The sequence below is a fragment of the Abramis brama genome (assembly GCF_963993115.1).
Source record: "Abramis brama genome assembly, chromosome: 2".
NCBI classification, from domain to species: domain Eukaryota; kingdom Metazoa; phylum Chordata; class Actinopteri; order Cypriniformes; family Leuciscidae; genus Abramis; species Abramis brama.
In genome coordinates this window covers 6,087,129-6,103,824 of record NC_139964.1, presented here as the reverse complement: position 1 = coordinate 6,103,824, position 16,696 = coordinate 6,087,129, and the positions used below count along the sequence as shown (strand labels likewise).

Genomic DNA, 16,696 nt, shown 5'->3' with positions numbered 1-16,696 from the left:
GCTCTCTCACTCACACACTCACTCTTGCGCACACACACAGTCACACACACTCACTCACTCGCGAACACCTATTTTTACAGTCTATGGCGAACACACACTCTCACTCACTCTCCCTCACTCACTCGTGCGCCGTCGTCGTGGAGGACCGTTAAAAAATTAAACATGCTAGTCTTTATGTCATGATGTCGTGAAGCATCGCAGACGCGACGTAGGTTGTCGCCCACTATGACACACTATACGAGATGAAACGATCGAATCTTGTGTCCCGACGCCCGTTGTCGTTTGCGAATCCCCACGACACCCTACGTCAAACGGATCGTGCCAAAATCGGGCTAAAATCGTGTAATCTGAACCAGGCATAAAGGTACACTGTGTAGGAATTTCTCTCATCTAGCGGTGAAATTGTATTTTGCATTTAAACGAATAGTGCTCTCTAGCGCCTCACTTTTTCAAATACGTGTTGCAACTACGGTAGCCGTTATGTGCCAAGAAGCTATGACAACATGCCTTCCAATAGAGTTTAACTATACGTGTTCTACTGTTATGCTGCCTATATGATTTACACAACCAAGCAATGGAAAAAAAAAAAAGCTTGTAATTTAGACCGTAATTTGACTTACCTGTCGAGAAAAAATCAGGCAACTTGCAAAGTCTTTCAAAGAATTCACTGGTCACGTTTCCTTTTAAATAAATTTTTTGCTTTATGGCTATGAGGGATTCCTTCTCCTGTGGCTCGGTATAAGTATGATCCAGCATTATATTGTACCGTGCAGTGCAGCCTTTCAAATATGCCGGGGCAGTGACAGCGCCTCTCACTGATCTCCTCGTCCACTTCAGCTGGTTTCAGTCAGCCGGGTCTGAACAAACACACCTTGATGAAACGTGTTGAGGTAGGCTAGTGCTTTTTGTACCTCTCTGCTATTATAGTTTTTCAAGATGGCGGAACGACATGGAAGCCTCCTTGGACTTACCCGTCCCATGTAAATAAAGATAAGAAATTCTTCGCTTACGAGGATGAGTCTGATCATTGGCAGAGGTCATTTTACACCAATGAGGACATATTTTATGAATAAAGACAATGATTTTAGTTAATAATACATTTAAAAAACTACTGTACCTTTAATTTCAGATGTTTAAATTACAAAATACCATTTTTCAACCGAGTGAATCTACACATGAGAGGCCTTCAGAAGTCATAACCTTAAGGGGTCAGCGGCTTAGGTCAATTACCCAATACATCTGACACAATGTTTTTAAGAAAAAGCAGTGTTTTAAAATACAACTAAACCATGATAACAGATGATTTTTTTTGACAGACCTACAGAAATGCATGTTGATTAGTAAGTGTCAGGCATAGTGCAAACATGCAAAGTTTGCAATTGTACACACACAGTTATCAACAATCAGCGTATGAATCTCAACAATGGTTTTACACTCTGATTTCAGAGTTTAAGACTAAACAATTAGTCTTAAACTCTGGTTTAGACTAAGTCTAGGACTATTTAAAACCATGACAGGTAAATCAGATTTCTGTTAATCTGAAGACAAGGCTTTATCTCTCTCCAGGAAATCGCCCCATAATGTCTTTTCATCAGTAAATCTGGATAAGACTCATTGAGCTCATCCTGAAACTGTACATTGAGCTCTTTCTGCCAGTAGGAGGCAGTGTCACATTGAGCTTGTGGATTGAGAGAGTAGAGATGGATTGAACCAAACTCTGTAAATGAAGTTGTGTTGGACAGAATAGAACAATGATTGTATCTTAAACTGGAGAGATTGGTTGAACTTTACCTATTAAAAAGCCTCAAAATAGCACAATTTTTTCCATTGTTGGATGGTTTTCATTGAGATTTTAAATATTATTTAATCAAGAAAGAGACATGGTTTTCCTTTCACGCAATGTTATTAATTTTCAATTTCATGTGTTTTCCCAGAGCATTTGTGCCACCATGTCAGGTAAGATATTTGCTGCAAAGAAATTAATCCTCTGGATGGAAAAACTGTGTAAACTTATTTATTTTTGACAGCTTAATGTGCTGATCAGTGTCTGATATAGCCTAGTTTTATTTATTTGGCATATTATTCTCGTGTAAACACAAATCTCAACTACAGCTTCTTTTAGCAGTAATACTAGAAACATGGCAGTGCCACATCAGGGCAAGAAAGGCCCGTTATTTACCTCAGTTCATGTTTGGAGAGCTGAACTGATTCTGACACAGAAATGCAATAATACACGAAACGGAAACGTTAGGAAATCAAGTTATGGTGCCGTGAACAAATCAAGTGCAAAAATAAATTACTTACATCGTGGACATCAATTTAACAATTTAACTTTAACCATAGATAAAACATAAACATGATTCACGTTCGTAGCTGCACCACAGGAATTCAAGCTTGTTTTTGATATAGAAAAAGACGGAGAGAGTTTGCTGTAGACACGATATCTACTGACTAGCGTTTCTTCCTGAAACCTGTAGGAGTCGCTGTGACGCTCTTCAGTCCGCCGGTAAACCACTGAAGAAGAGGAAGCCTGGCGCTCAGACTGAGGTGTGTTGGTTTTAACTGTTTGTGTGATTTTCTGTCTGTAGTGTTTTAAAGCTTTAAATTAACTACTTATTCACATCATTAAAAAACGAATTAGCCATGATTTTTACCACAGTAACCATAGTTTAGCCTGGGTATTTGTAATAATAAATAATAGTATAATTGTAGTTGTAAACACACATTTACCATTGCTTACTACAGTAGCCGTGTTTTAACTGTGATATTTGTAATAAAACCAAAGTTAACACGTTTAATTTTCTAATTTTGATTTTAAATCAATTTTCAATGCTGGACACTAAATGTATCACATTATCATGTTAAATTTCTGAAATCTGTGTTTAAATCCAGCAGCTAAATTTAAGTTTTAGATATTGGTAATGTGTTGTAATGATATATTTACAATAGTGAATTTAAACATAAACACACCTAAACATGTTTATTTTATATCTGTAATTAATATCTACCTGTGTATTAATATTCTCAGAAATTGCAATAATTGTCTTATTCTGTGTAGTTCTGTTCTCCTTCATTATCATTACTCATTTTGAGTTTAAATCAGTGTAAGTTCATTATAATTCAATTCACATTTACTTGTATAGCGCTTTTCACAATCACAATACACATCGTTTCAAAGCAGCTTTACAGAAAATGCACGAGTCCACATTACAACTCAGATTGATATAAATGTGGATAAATGCATCTTGTAATAATGATGATGTTTGTCTTCAGATGTTGACCATGAGACCGCAGATGGATGTGATCTGCTGTAAATCAGTAGGAACGGATCTGCCCATGCTGGATATTGAGGATTTCATCACTGAAATCTGTCAGCTGAAGAAAGAGGTGGCGTCACTGGAGGCAAAGCTGAGAGAAAGAGGAGACAACCCCAACAGAGAGGTTTGAGCAAAATATGCAAACAAATCACCAGTATAACCACTAGAGATAACTCCTGAGTAATGAGGCTAATATCAGCAGGTTGTTGTTTATTTGTGTTGATCTATGATGTGTTTGTCAGGATCTGGAGAAGGTTTCAGTGTGTGTGAGTGATGGGACAGAAGCTCAGGATTCAGTCTGGAGATCCAGAGACACACAGGACTCAGAGCTCAGCCTCACTTTACTGTGTTATACTGACGCTCAGGATCATGGATCCGCTGATCAAACCTCTGACTGTAACGCTGGAGAACAGCAGATGAAGATGTGCTCCGTCAAACTGGAGGACTGCAGGAACCTGATAGAGAGACGAGGAGAAGAAACCACAGCAGAGGAACAACAACAGAGCCAGGAGGAGGATGAAGATGAAGATGATGTTCAGAATGAGGATGATGAAGGAAATGATGTTGAGGATGAAGAAAATGAGGATGAGAATAATGATGACAGTGATAATTTTATTCCTTCAGGTATGTATCTTCCATTTATGATCTTTTGTTATGGCAAATCATAGTCAGAATGTGTGTAAAAATTTAGTTAAAGCTGCAGTCCGTAGTTTTTCCTCTTTGTCGCCATCTCTGTTCGAAATCTGCAATTGCAGTTATTTGCGGAATTATCAACTTTACGTGGGTTGTACATCGGCATGAAACAGCGCGGATGAATCCAATGTTTTGAGGAGAGTGTGCGGCTGTCAATCACCGCGCCGGTGTGGATACGGGCATTCAGAATCACAGAATATACTTTTTGGAAGTATGACCAATATTAGAATTTTTAACGGAAAATGACGTCTGAACAAGTAAGTAACATCCACTTTTGTTCTGATCAACTAAGGGGAAAAAAAGCATTGCAGTAAATCGCGCTGATTAAATCTAACGATCGCTTATCATATCATGTCAAACCGTGCAAATCATAGAAGAGCAGTTATTTTGTACAAACAAATAACAATCATAGTGCTATGAAATAAACGGTGTATGAACGGAATCCCTGTTATGCGTAAACGTGTTATAATATAACATAATATAAACATCTTACGACACTTTACCAATCTGATTCAGATCCAATACTTGACAACGGAGGAGGCGGGTTTGATTTTCTTGGAGTGGAGGTGAAGTGCTCCCTCTCATAGCTAGCACAAAATAATTCATATTTACCATAATAGCAAAACGAGAAAGGCACAACAAAGGAAACTTCGTAACTGTGTAAATTAAGCGAAGTGTGCTACGGTTACATAATTGAACTATTGAACTATTGAACCTGTCTAGCAAAAAAAAAAGGCGTCTCTGATCCCCTTTAAAACACGGAGTTCACGCCATCTTTCAAAAGCCCTGCCGATGTTTATCCTTGTTTTCGCATGGGCCGGTTGCAGTCTCTTTTTTTCTCTAGCCACTCCGAAGTCTTTTGGGTTTTACAACTGGTGAATCTCTAGTGGTGATTGTCGTTTGAAACATTCTGGATCCGCTATAAGTTTAATTATTTCAAGTGCTGTGAGAAAAGGCTATAAATCTACACCTCGAACATCCTCACACGCAATATAGCCTACTAGCCGAGACTCCTTCTTTATGTGGACAGATGTGACGTAATGACGCAAAGACATGCTCGAATTTCCCGCGGAAATCCACCAGTACCACTGGAATTAAAATCATTATTAAAAGCTAACCGATTTGAATCGAGCTAAGGCAAGCAGAGAGTTTTGAACACTGGCTGGTTGTTTTTATTTTGGATAATTTTTAACACAAAAAAGTTACGGACTGCAGCTTTAAGTTCCTAAATCAGCAGGTGCAGACATTAGTTACTGTGAACCGATGTGTTGAAAACACTGTATCATGAGCTGCATCACAATTTCACATTTATCTTGATTAATTTTTAAGCTCTCGAAGTTATAGAACAATATTATGACAGATATTATAGAATTTCATGATGGTAAGTGCATGATTCATTAAATCTACTTGTTCATTTAAAGTTAGACATTTTAATACCTTTTTCTTTTCAGATGTGAATGGCGGTTCATCTACTGATGAAGAAACAACCTCTACATTAAAAGATCAGCTGAAGGTCAAGAGTTTTTCCTGCGTCACCTGTGGGAAAACATTGAGCTCACAGGGACATTTAGTGAGACATGAGCGAAAACACACAGAACAGAAAAGCTTCTCCTGCAAGAGATGCAACATCAGCTTTCCCACCTTAGAAGAGAAGAGACTTCATTCAAAAGAGCACAGCGTGAAGGAGTTTCACTGTGAACAGTGCGGGAAGGATTTTTTCACCACTCCATCTAGTATGACAGTTCATATGAAGACACACACTGGCGAAAAGACTTTACACTGCAGCGAGTGTGACAAGTATTTCAGCACCAAAGGGAATCTTGATGCTCATAAGCGAATCCACACGGGTGAAAGGCCATACAAGTGCCCTCACTGCGATAGAAGATTCATGTATGGATCCCATTTGAAGACGCATGTGCGCATTCACACCAACGAGAGGCCTTACCAGTGCAGCGAATGTGGGAAAACCTTCACAAACTCAAGTTATCTAAAGTCACACCATAAAATACATTCTCAGGAGAAACCATATCAGTGTGAATACTGCGATAGAAGATTCCGTCAAAAACCTAATTTGATTTGCCATGAGAGGACTCACACCAGAGAGAAACCATACCTGTGCTCCTACTGCGGGAAGAGCTTCTTTAGTCCGGCTAATTTTGGACTTCATCTGAGAGTTCACACTGGAGAAAGACCGTATCACTGTAGCGTTTGTGGGAAGAGTTTCGCTAAACAGAGTACCTTAAAAAATCACCAGCGGATTCATACAGGAGAAAGATCGTTCAAGTGTTCTCAGTGTGACAAGACGTTTGCTCGATCGGACGTCCTGAAGACTCATGAGCGAGTTCATACAGGAGAGAAGCCTTACCGCTGCTCCATCTGCGACGAGAGATTCGCTTATTTAGGTAGTTTTCAGACCCACCAGAAGAAACACACTAAAGAACAAACTGCTCCTGAATCATCATAATGTCTTTTCATCAGTAAATCTGGATAAAGGACTCATTGAGCTCATCCCAGGCACGGATTGGCTAATCGGGAGCACCGGGAGAATTCCCGGTGGGCCGGTCTGTTTTATTGGCCAGGAGGGCCGGTGTTGTCATGGCACTGGGTTGAATGCTTTCCTTATAGGCTCCAGTCATAGCGCAGCCCCACTACTTTTTTTATTATTATTTTATCGCAGCCCCACAAAAAAAATAAAGTCACTTTGTTAGAGATGTGCAAACAAAAAATAAGAGATACAAAACATGGATAATAGGCGCAAAGGCGGCGCTGAAAAGGCCAGAATAATAAAATATCTCTAGAAACTCAAGCAGCCAAATAGCCTACGAGTCAGGGCCGTACTGACCATTGAGGTCTCCGAGGTCCGGACCTCGGTAATTTTTCCTGAGTGTATAATGAACGTTGTGAAATAATTGCCTAATATTAACTGCTGCAATGATTCGCATATCGAGACGATAACCGACCTCATCATCTGAGCTGCTTCAGCACTCAAACACCGCTCGTCGGCAATGGCAAAATGTTTGAGATGACCGATCAAAGCAAGCGGGATTTATGCGAATCCCAACGCGACGCTTCACGAGATAAGGTGCAAGTGGCTAAACTAAACAGCTGTTTTACGATAGAAATTTTAAACGACCGACATAAATAATCACTTTGCAAAGAATGTATCAATCTAAGCATCTTCAGGAAGGGGAGATTTACAGGTAAAGATAAAGAGACTGAGAGAAGAAGAACGAGAGAAGGAGATGGAGATGAGAGAGGAGAGCAGGTAGAGCAATAGCCTATTGCATACTGTGCCCATAATGAGAATAACTTTATTACAATGGATTCCTATTTAACACAGTCAGATGTTCTTTGCCAATGACAGTGGAAAAATAGTATGCCCCCGAACCCCCTAGATCACTTTTGGGACCTCTGTATTTATAAAACCCTGTGTACTGATATTGCACTGAATAGAAAATTATATTTTTGAAAAATACAATGAATTACAAGGCTGTACAGAACAGTGCACTATTGCAGACTTAGGCTCAATCCCAATTCACCCCTTGCCCCTACCCCTCCGTTTTGCGCGTTCCCGTGAAGGGGTAGGGTTGTCTCAATTCTTTTTTGGTTGGAGGGGTAGGGGGAAGGGCCAGATAGCCCTTGAAAGATTGGGCCTTATATACTGAGGGTTTAATTACAATATTTGAATAGTCAGTCGGGAACTAAAGTGGGCCGGTCTAAGGCATGAAACTCCAGGGCTGAAAATGAGTCCCACTCCGGCCCTGGCTCATCCTGAAACTGTACATTCAGCCAGTAGGAGGCAGTGTCACATTGCGCTTTCATGTGGTTTGAGAGAGTTAGAGATGGATTGAACCAAACTATGCAAATGAAGTTGTTCGACAGAATAGAACAATGATTGTATATTGAACTTGACCTATTAAAATGCCTCAAGATAGTATCTATGAGTTTCTGGTTTTCATAACGCTGATAAACATGTTTTAATTGTTAAAAGTGGCTCAATGATGATTGTATTTGTTCCATTGTTGGATGATTTTCATTTAATTTTAATTAAAAAATGAAGTTTTATTTCATCATGAAAGAGCCATGGTGTTCTTTTCACACAATGTTACTAATTTTCAATTTCATGTGTTTTCCCAGAGCGTTTATGCCACCACATTACACGCGTCACTTGTAGACAGATACAGACCTGTCTCTCTCCTACCATTCATAGCGAAAACACTTGAACGAGTTGCTTTCAACCAAGTATCATCTTCCTGTCTCAGAACAACCAGCTGGATGTCAACCAATCTGGCTTCAAGAAAGGGCATTCAGCCGAGACTGCTTTACTGTCTGTCACTGAAGCCCTACGGACCGCAAAAGCTGTTTCCAGATCTTCACTTCTCATTCTCCTGGATCTGTCTGCTGCCTTCGACACTGTGAATCATCAGATCCCTCTGTCCACCCTCTCATCTCTGGGCATCACAGGAATTCCCTCCACTGGTTTGAGTCCTATCTCACAGGTAGGTCCTTCAGGGTCGCATGGAGAGGCGAGGTATCCAGAGCACATCAACTGACCACAGGGGTTCCTCAGGGTTCAGTGCTTGGACCCCTCCTCTTCTCCATCTACACCACATCACTGGGACACATCATTCAGGCACATGGTTTCTCCTACCACTGCTATGCTGATGACACACAGCTCTTCCTCTCATTTCAACCAGATGATCCCACAGTAGCTCCACGGATCTCAAGCTGTCTGGCGGACATCTCGACATGGATGAAGGAACATCACCTGCAGCTCAACCTGTCAAAGACTGAGCTTCTCGTCCTCCCTGCCAATCCGTCTCTACAGGACGACTTCACTATCCAGCTAGAATCAGCATCAATCACCCCATCAAGGTCGGTCAGAAATCTTGGAGTAATATTGGAGTAATATTTGATGACCAGCAGACCTTCACAGACCACATTACAAAGACAGTTTGATCATGCAGGTTTGCACTGCACAACATCAGGAAGATCAGGCCTTTCCTAACTTAGCATGCAACACAACTTCTCGTCCAGGCCCTGGTCATCTCTAGGCTTGACTACTGTAATGCTCTTCTGGCTGGACTTCCATCATGTGCAACTAAACCTCTATTTAGAACGCTGCAGCTCGTCTTGTCTTCAACGAGCCCAAGAGGGCCCACGTCACTCCTCTGTTCATCTCTCTGCACTGGCTACCACTCGCATCAAGTTCAAGGCTTTGACATTTGCTTATAGATCTACCACAGGCTCAGCTCCCTCCTAATTTCACTCACTCCTACGAGTCTACATCCCTACCAGAAGCCTACGATCGGTCAATGAGTGACGACTCGCGGTACCATCACAGAGAGGCACTGAATCACTCTCCAGAACATTCTCATTCACTGTTCCTTGATGGTGTAATGCTCTCCCCACCCTCATCCGGAACGCAGAATCCCTGACAACATTCAAAAGACAGCTGAAACTCATCTCTTCCGTGAGCACTTAACCTCTTGATAAGCAAATGTAACTTTCCTTTTTCTTTAATACTCCCTTGACTGGCTTATGCTACTATAAGCAATGCCTGAACTTTGTATTTTGAGCACTTCTTGCATTGTTTTTGCCTCTTCATGATTACCTGTTTGCTTCAGTCCTCATTTGTAAGTCGCTTTGGACAAAAGTGTCTGCTAAGTGACTAAGGGCCCTATCTTGCACCCGACGCACAGTGGACTTTTCCCTAGACAGACGCACGTCGATAAATTCGGGAATGAACTTGCGCTCCCAGGGGCGGTTCAGCGAAAAGAGGAGGCGTGTTCTGTAGGGTTGTGCCGGCCATCGTGATGCCACACCCCCTGTCAGACCAGCCAAGTCTCACGGCAGTTCGTGAAAGGTCACGTAATTTAATCTATTGTTTCGAGTACACCAGTGGTTGAGAACCTATGGCTCGTGAGCCACACCTGGCTCTTAGGGAAAAATCATGTGGCTCGCAAGGTCTCTCACCCTTTACCAACAAACGATAAAAAAATTAAGACGTGTGTGTTCAGTGCTGTTCGCGAGTGTCACGAGTCACCACAGCAATCAACTAACCACTTGCGTTTCTGTGGTTACCTACAGCTCCTGCACTGGGAATCAAGCAGCTGTTTAAGGTAATGGCGAAAATCATTTTAGAACAGCAGCGAAAATGTAAAAGTAGGTTATATAAACTTTAATATATCCTTTTATTGAAACGGGTGCTTTGCTATGCAAAGAGACATTTCGAAACATTTCACCCGCTGGCCACTGGTACTTTCACTTTTGCCGCAGAGACACTTTTTGTCCTATAAATGTGTAGTATTGTTGATTTCAGTTGACAATTCTGTTTAAAGTTATTAAATAGCAAAACATGAATGAATGGTCAAAGAGAACTGAATTCTACTGACAGGATGCTGTGCGCGCGCTCCCAGCGCAACACGGACAAGCATAGTAGCCTCTGTCTTCGCTTGCGCCTAAACGGCCAAATAAGAACAGAAATATTTCAAAATGCCAAGTTGAGTATTCCTGTAAACACAGTAGATGTAAGTAGCTACTATGTGCATTCTCTCTCTCTTTGTCTCTCTCTCTCTCTATTTTCATAATGGTCAGCACGATTCAACCCCCCCCACCCCCCGACGATATCATCGTCCATCACAATGTTTAACTGTAAACATCGTCAACTGCCAATTTAGGGGACATCGCCCAACCCTAGTGTTCCGGCGCAAACGTTCCCTGGTGCTATTTTGCAGTTCCAGAAAACAATTCCGCCAGACCAGGAAAAACCTAGTCTAAAGTCAGTGGCGCATTCAGATGCTATTTTAAGGGTGCATGCTTGGCCATAATGTAGCGTGTGCACAACGCGCATACACTTTGCTTCTCTCATCTATACACAGATGCAACAGTTGACATTTTTGCAAACCATACATAATTACAAGGAAAAATATTCCACAGAGGGAAATCATTGTGGTGTCCATGAAGATGTGAAAAAATAGGCTTAAATCTAGTTAACACATTTACCCAAATTATTATACGCCTGTTTAACCGAAGCTAATTTGGATGGGTTTCTCCATCCCCAATGTCACTTCTCTGTGTTTTACGGCCCTGATGAGAACGCTGTGAACTGCTCCTGGCGTGCGCTTGGCAAATCCGCTGTTATAATAGCAATCCGCCATGGAACAAGCGCGTCTGCTCTTAAAGGGAATGTGAGATGACGCTCTGATTGGTTTATTTAACGTTACGCCCAAACCACACCTATGAGTAATGAAGCTACTTCAGACCAACCCATTTTAGATTTGCGTTGGGCGCAAGAGTCATTTATCCCTCCGGTATAATAGCAACAGCGCACAAGATCTGCCCGCAAAGTTACTTGCGTTTCGCGTTTGATATTTGCGTTTCAGATCATTAAAATAGGGCCCAAAATGTAAATGTAAAATATCAAGATGTATACCATAAAGAAATGAATCCTCTGGGTGGAAAAACAGCATGTTTATTGTGGTAGCTACTTCTCTTTAATGTGCAGTTCAGTGTCTGATATAGTTTAAAAGTATATTTATTTGGCATATTGATCTCAAGTGAAAAAACAAATCTCAGCCACAGCTTATTTTTAGCAGGTTGTTGATACTGACTGGTAAACAGCAATACCACACCAGAGCAGAAAATGACCTAAATAAGTGCAAACAAAACCAATGCCTCAACACTGCAGACTCAAAAGCTGAGCTCAGAGAAGACAGAATAGGAGAATATGATCCCAAGTGTAAACGGGGCTATTATGAACTAATTGCAATCAGTTTAATGTTGTTTGGCAGACACACACACACACACATATACAAGGAGCTGCAATAGTCTTGTCTCGCAAACACTGACCGGCTTGTGAAAGAATGATAGAGAGCATTATAGGTTAAAAATGGTGTATTTATTTTGAACAATCCAGATGATTTCAGTGTTTTTTTTTTTTTTTTTAAATCCCATAACAGCCTTTCAATGACAAGTAATAAATATTAGATAAATAAATAAAAAAAAAAAAAAAAAAACCTTCAACTTTTATTTACCAAAATCTATTAGCAGAAAGGACGGGCAAAACCACGAAAGTGGCAGAACTGCAAAAGTTCTTACAAAATTTTCACATTCTTAGTCCGCTTCCATTTTCACCTCCTCAAGTGCATTTTCTTCTTTTTCATCTTTCTTTTCATCATCATCTTGCAAGCTTTCAAGGAATTTCTCAGCTTCTTCAATGGAAGAGCAGTTTTCTCCATTTGAAAGGTTTACCTTTCTATCAGCTTCACAACAACTGAGGCTTGCTTTAAGCTTTCTTTGAGGGAAGGTAAGGACCTCACCCTCTTTGAAGTGAAAGACGAGGCTAAGCTGATCCCACACATAAAACTCGTGTGAATACATGGTTTGTGTCACTGCTGTTTTTCCATGGATTTTCAGTTGATATCTGTGGGTTTCACAAATGGCTTGTGCTCTCCAGATGATCTGATTTCCCTCATAAGAAACCAATGGGCTGGATGTAAGCAGTGGATATTTACTAAACTTCTCATTAAACTGAGGGCTGTGAACGAGAACAACATACTCGATCTCCTGCTTGAAAAGTTTGGTCTTGTATACCCTGAGAACCGGCTCTTCGTCCTCACACATCTGCTTCTTGTAGGCCTCCATCAGTTCAGTCAGAGGAAACGTGAAGCGGAAGTTGCCGTAGCGTGAGGTTTCATTTATAAATGGTGGTGACGTGGTGAATTTACTCAGGAACGGTTGCTGAGCTGCTATTTCTTCTTTGCTTCTGTCTGGGAATGAACTCTCGAGGAAACGCTCCTCAGCGGCTCTTATATCCGCTTCATTGATCTTCAGGCTCCACCATGAAAGCGAATCTTGTTCAAATGAATCCCTCTGACTTCCCATGAATCCCTCTGACTTCCAGATTTTCTGAAGTCTAGTTTTGTTATTGACACGGGTCAATTCTGTGATGTGAAATTCAACAGGAGTTGGATAAGCTGTGATATTTTTGGAGAGATACTTTTGTACTTGTTGTTCTTTTCTTATATCATCTCTTATTTTCAGATTTTGTATGTTGGCATGCTCTCCCTCAAGATATAACTCTAGTGTTTTGCGCTGGTTCCATCTTTTTCTGAAGCCGTTTTCTGTCTGAGAAGATAAAGTTAGTTAACAGTGTGTTATATAGTACAGTAAACATAAATACAACGCAAATGTAAAAAACAAAAACAAAAAAACATTGGACACAAACACAAAGGACATGAAGTGATAGTGGCAGCAAAAATGGTGAGAGTCATCAATAAGTAAGAGTCATGCAAAGGGAATTTGGCACTGTTATACAGTACAGTAAATTATGCTGGTTAATCATTTATAAAAATAATATCCATTTTGTTCCATTTTCTGTTTGTTTTAACTGAAATGTTGTAGTGAATTGTCTAAATATATATAAAGGCTAAACAGTGAGCATTTTGTGTACCTAGTTAAGAATATTAACAGGATAATTGTTTCATCCTATTAAGATTATTTTATTTAGTTGTAAAATGCTGTCGAATGACAAAGCCATATTGAAATGAAACTATTTTGTTGTAAAACTGCAGTTAAATTTACATAAGAAATGTTCATATATTATAAAAATGCTGTGATACTGTAAAATGATGACAGCTGGGTGCATTAACAACATAATATATTCAGCACATTTTGGTTCTCACTATATTATTTTGATGAGTTTAATGTCAAATGAAAGGAATTGCCTACTTACTGCGTTTGCCATTTCGTGAGGTTTATGTTTTCAAGAGAAGTGTGATGTTCTTCTGCTGTGACGACTGAGAGATCCGCTGATGGCCTTTAAAGGCTTTCCCTCTGAAGACTTCCACACCCATGAGGGCTGTTTCTTTAGACACGAAACTTAACTTATCTTACGCAATGACACAGAAAACGTGTCAGTTCAAAACAAATAAATACAAAAATGATAAAGAGTAAATAATGTTAACTGTATTACGAAACAACCTAAAAACAAAATGCATCTAACATACAACATTTTGTACTAACGAAGATAATCAGTTCATCTTAACCCAGCTGATTTTTAGCACGTTAAAGGATGTTTAGGCCTCGGGCAGCATCTCTGTAACCAAACAATGGTTTTCCTGCGCAGACAAAACATCATGCATCATTTCTTTGAACTGTATCTTGTCCGTGAGTCACTCTGAAACTGAATCTTTAATGCTGTTTGAGTAATGGTGATTCATCAGAGCAGTATCTCAAATTAAACCTTTCTGTGTTTTCATTATTGTGCAATTAATGAAACCTATGGAGTTATGATCCTCCTGTTCGACGCTAGGTTTGATGCCGCCTCTCCTGATTCACCGCTCCCGTCCTCGTGTGCCTCACTCTCTCCAGCGGAGACCCCTTCACCAGTTCTGTTCACCCAGGTGGACCAGCGCTATTGGATGGAGATCCAAGGCGGCTCTCCCATCTAAACCCTGCAGAACCACCTCAGCTCTCGCTGGCCGAGCCTACACCTCCGCTGGCCAGGCTGCATCGGCCCTGCACAGCATGGCGGCCCTCCATGGATTTGCAAAACATCATGCATCGTTTCTTTGAACTGTCTATCTTTATGTGTCTGTGAGTCACTCTGAAACTGAATCTTTAATGGTGTTTGTGTGATGGTGATTCATCGGAGCAGTGACTCAAATGAAACCTTTCTGTGTTTTCATTATTGTGCCATTAACACCAGTGAATGAAGCCTATGGAGTTATGATTATGAGTTATGACTCTGAGTAGTTCAGTATTATTTATATTTGACATATTTCTCTTTTTTACAGCTTTTTGTTACTCAGTGATCAGGTTTAGCGGTTCTCAGATTATGAATCTGTTGGACTGCAGATGAGAAATATTTGAATAAATAGACAATGATAATCTCACATTAACAACACTCTCAAAAAGACTAATAATTATAATATTGGAAATACACTTGTTACAGTCTTTTTAACCTGTTAACCTTTGCCAGTGCGCCGGCGCACTGAAGCGTTTTTTTATTATTTTTTATTATATACAGTTCAAAGTTACTATCAGATTTAATGTTATTACCTTGACAAACTATACATCATTAAAAAGATATAAGACGCAAGTTTCAGTATTTGACCACTATTGTATTCTGAGAAACTTGTAGTGACAGTTATGTCTTAATTTGTGTCAGGAGTTATGAAATGAAAAAAATGAGTTGATACCTTTAATATGTATTATGAGCGTCAGCCGCTCCAATTCAGAAAAACATCCTGTGCTGTTGTCATGACAGCGCTTGACAAAACAACGTCCCTCAGGGCTATTGGTGCAGAGAAGTGTGACGCTTTGGAATGCGGAAGAACACAACAGATTTACGGCTATTAAACTTCACTGATCATACGGATTATTGTTCCAAAAAGCCATAGTACACATAAATTAACCATGGTTTTGAATGATATCTGAATGATTTTTTTTTTTAATGTGTATTGCGGTTGTTTTTAGGCAGGGGTGCCCAATCCTGCTCCTGCCGATCGACTGTCCTACACAGTTCATCTCCAACCCTAATCAAACACACCTGCCTTTAATTTTCAAGTGATCCTGAAGACGTTAATTGGTTGCTTCCCCAGCAAACATTTGGACGTTTAATGACCGTTGAAAAGACGTCCGTCCGACACGCCCCGTCATGGTTGAAAAATAGTTCCAAAATTAAAGTTGAACGGATGTCTTCGACGTCATCTGACCGTGAATTCCACGTCTCTTCTGCGCGTCCCTGTACGTCTAAATGCATCGTCTGTGTGTTTAAATGTGTTGCTGCATAATTTAAGTGTATATAAAAGCCTGCATATAAAATAATCACACACCTATTGTGTAATATCGTGAAAGGCAATCAAGTCTTGAGGTTTACACATCTTGACAAAGGTTCTAAAAAGGTCCAAAAATGATCCAGTCAGACCTGAACGTCAATAAAACATTTTAATCACGTGTACATCACAAACAAGAACACATTATTTGTGGACATAAGCAAAAAAGAAGCATGTTCCGATTTAGCACAACATTTTATTGATCTTGAACAGCCAAAATTTCTCTTTATTTTTTTCAATGTTTAACATTTGTTAACCAAACTAAAATACCAATTACAAAATACTGAATTATTATATAAAGGGATAGTTCACCCAAAAATGAAAATTCTGTCATTTACTCACCCTCATGTTCCAAACCTGTATGAGTTTCTTTCTTCTGCTGAACACAAAAGAAGATATTTTGAAGAATGTTTGTAACCAAGCAAATAGAGCAACCATTGACTACCATTATTGGAGAAAAAAATTATTATGGTAGTTAATGGGAAGTGACATCTGCTTGGTTACAAACATTCTTCCAAACATCTTTGTGTTTAGCATAACATAGAAAGGTATACAGGTTTGAAACATGAGGTTGAGTAAATGATGACAATTTTCATTTTTTGGGTGAACTATCCCTTAAACACATTGTTTGGCTCATTTTTTGTATCCACCACCCCCAGCTCTTCCTGGAGTGAGGCCATAGGTGAGGTCAAAACTTCCTGATACTTGCCTATTTTCATTTTGCATTACCTCACCTGCACAAATAGTTAATTTTATGGTAGTGTAAGATATAAATCAAAATGGCCTAATGGTGTCCTAAAACTCCATCAGGTGACCTAATGGAGAAAAAAAAAACCTTGGGAGAAC

At 40.0% G+C, this 16,696-nt stretch overlaps 2 protein-coding genes across 2 annotated transcripts in view; one reads left to right on the top strand and one right to left on the bottom strand.

Annotated features, from left to right (window-relative positions):
* Positions 1-16,696, bottom strand: part of LOC311077578 (B-cell receptor CD22-like) — a gene marked incomplete at its 5' end in the record, with an annotated part of 296,388 nt that overhangs the window by 255,188 nt on the left and 24,504 nt on the right. The window lies entirely within an intron of this gene.
* LOC311069295 (uncharacterized protein) lies at positions 1,511-8,080 on the top strand (the record flags this gene model as incomplete). Its single annotated transcript, XM_084092348.1, has 6 exons — positions 1,511-1,517; positions 1,935-1,956; positions 2,478-2,547; positions 3,274-3,441; positions 3,560-3,941; positions 5,462-8,080. The coding sequence occupies 6 exons, from the start codon at positions 1,511-1,513 to the stop codon at positions 6,472-6,474; spliced, it is 1,662 nt and encodes a 553-aa protein (XP_083948474.1). The 3' UTR covers positions 6,475-8,080.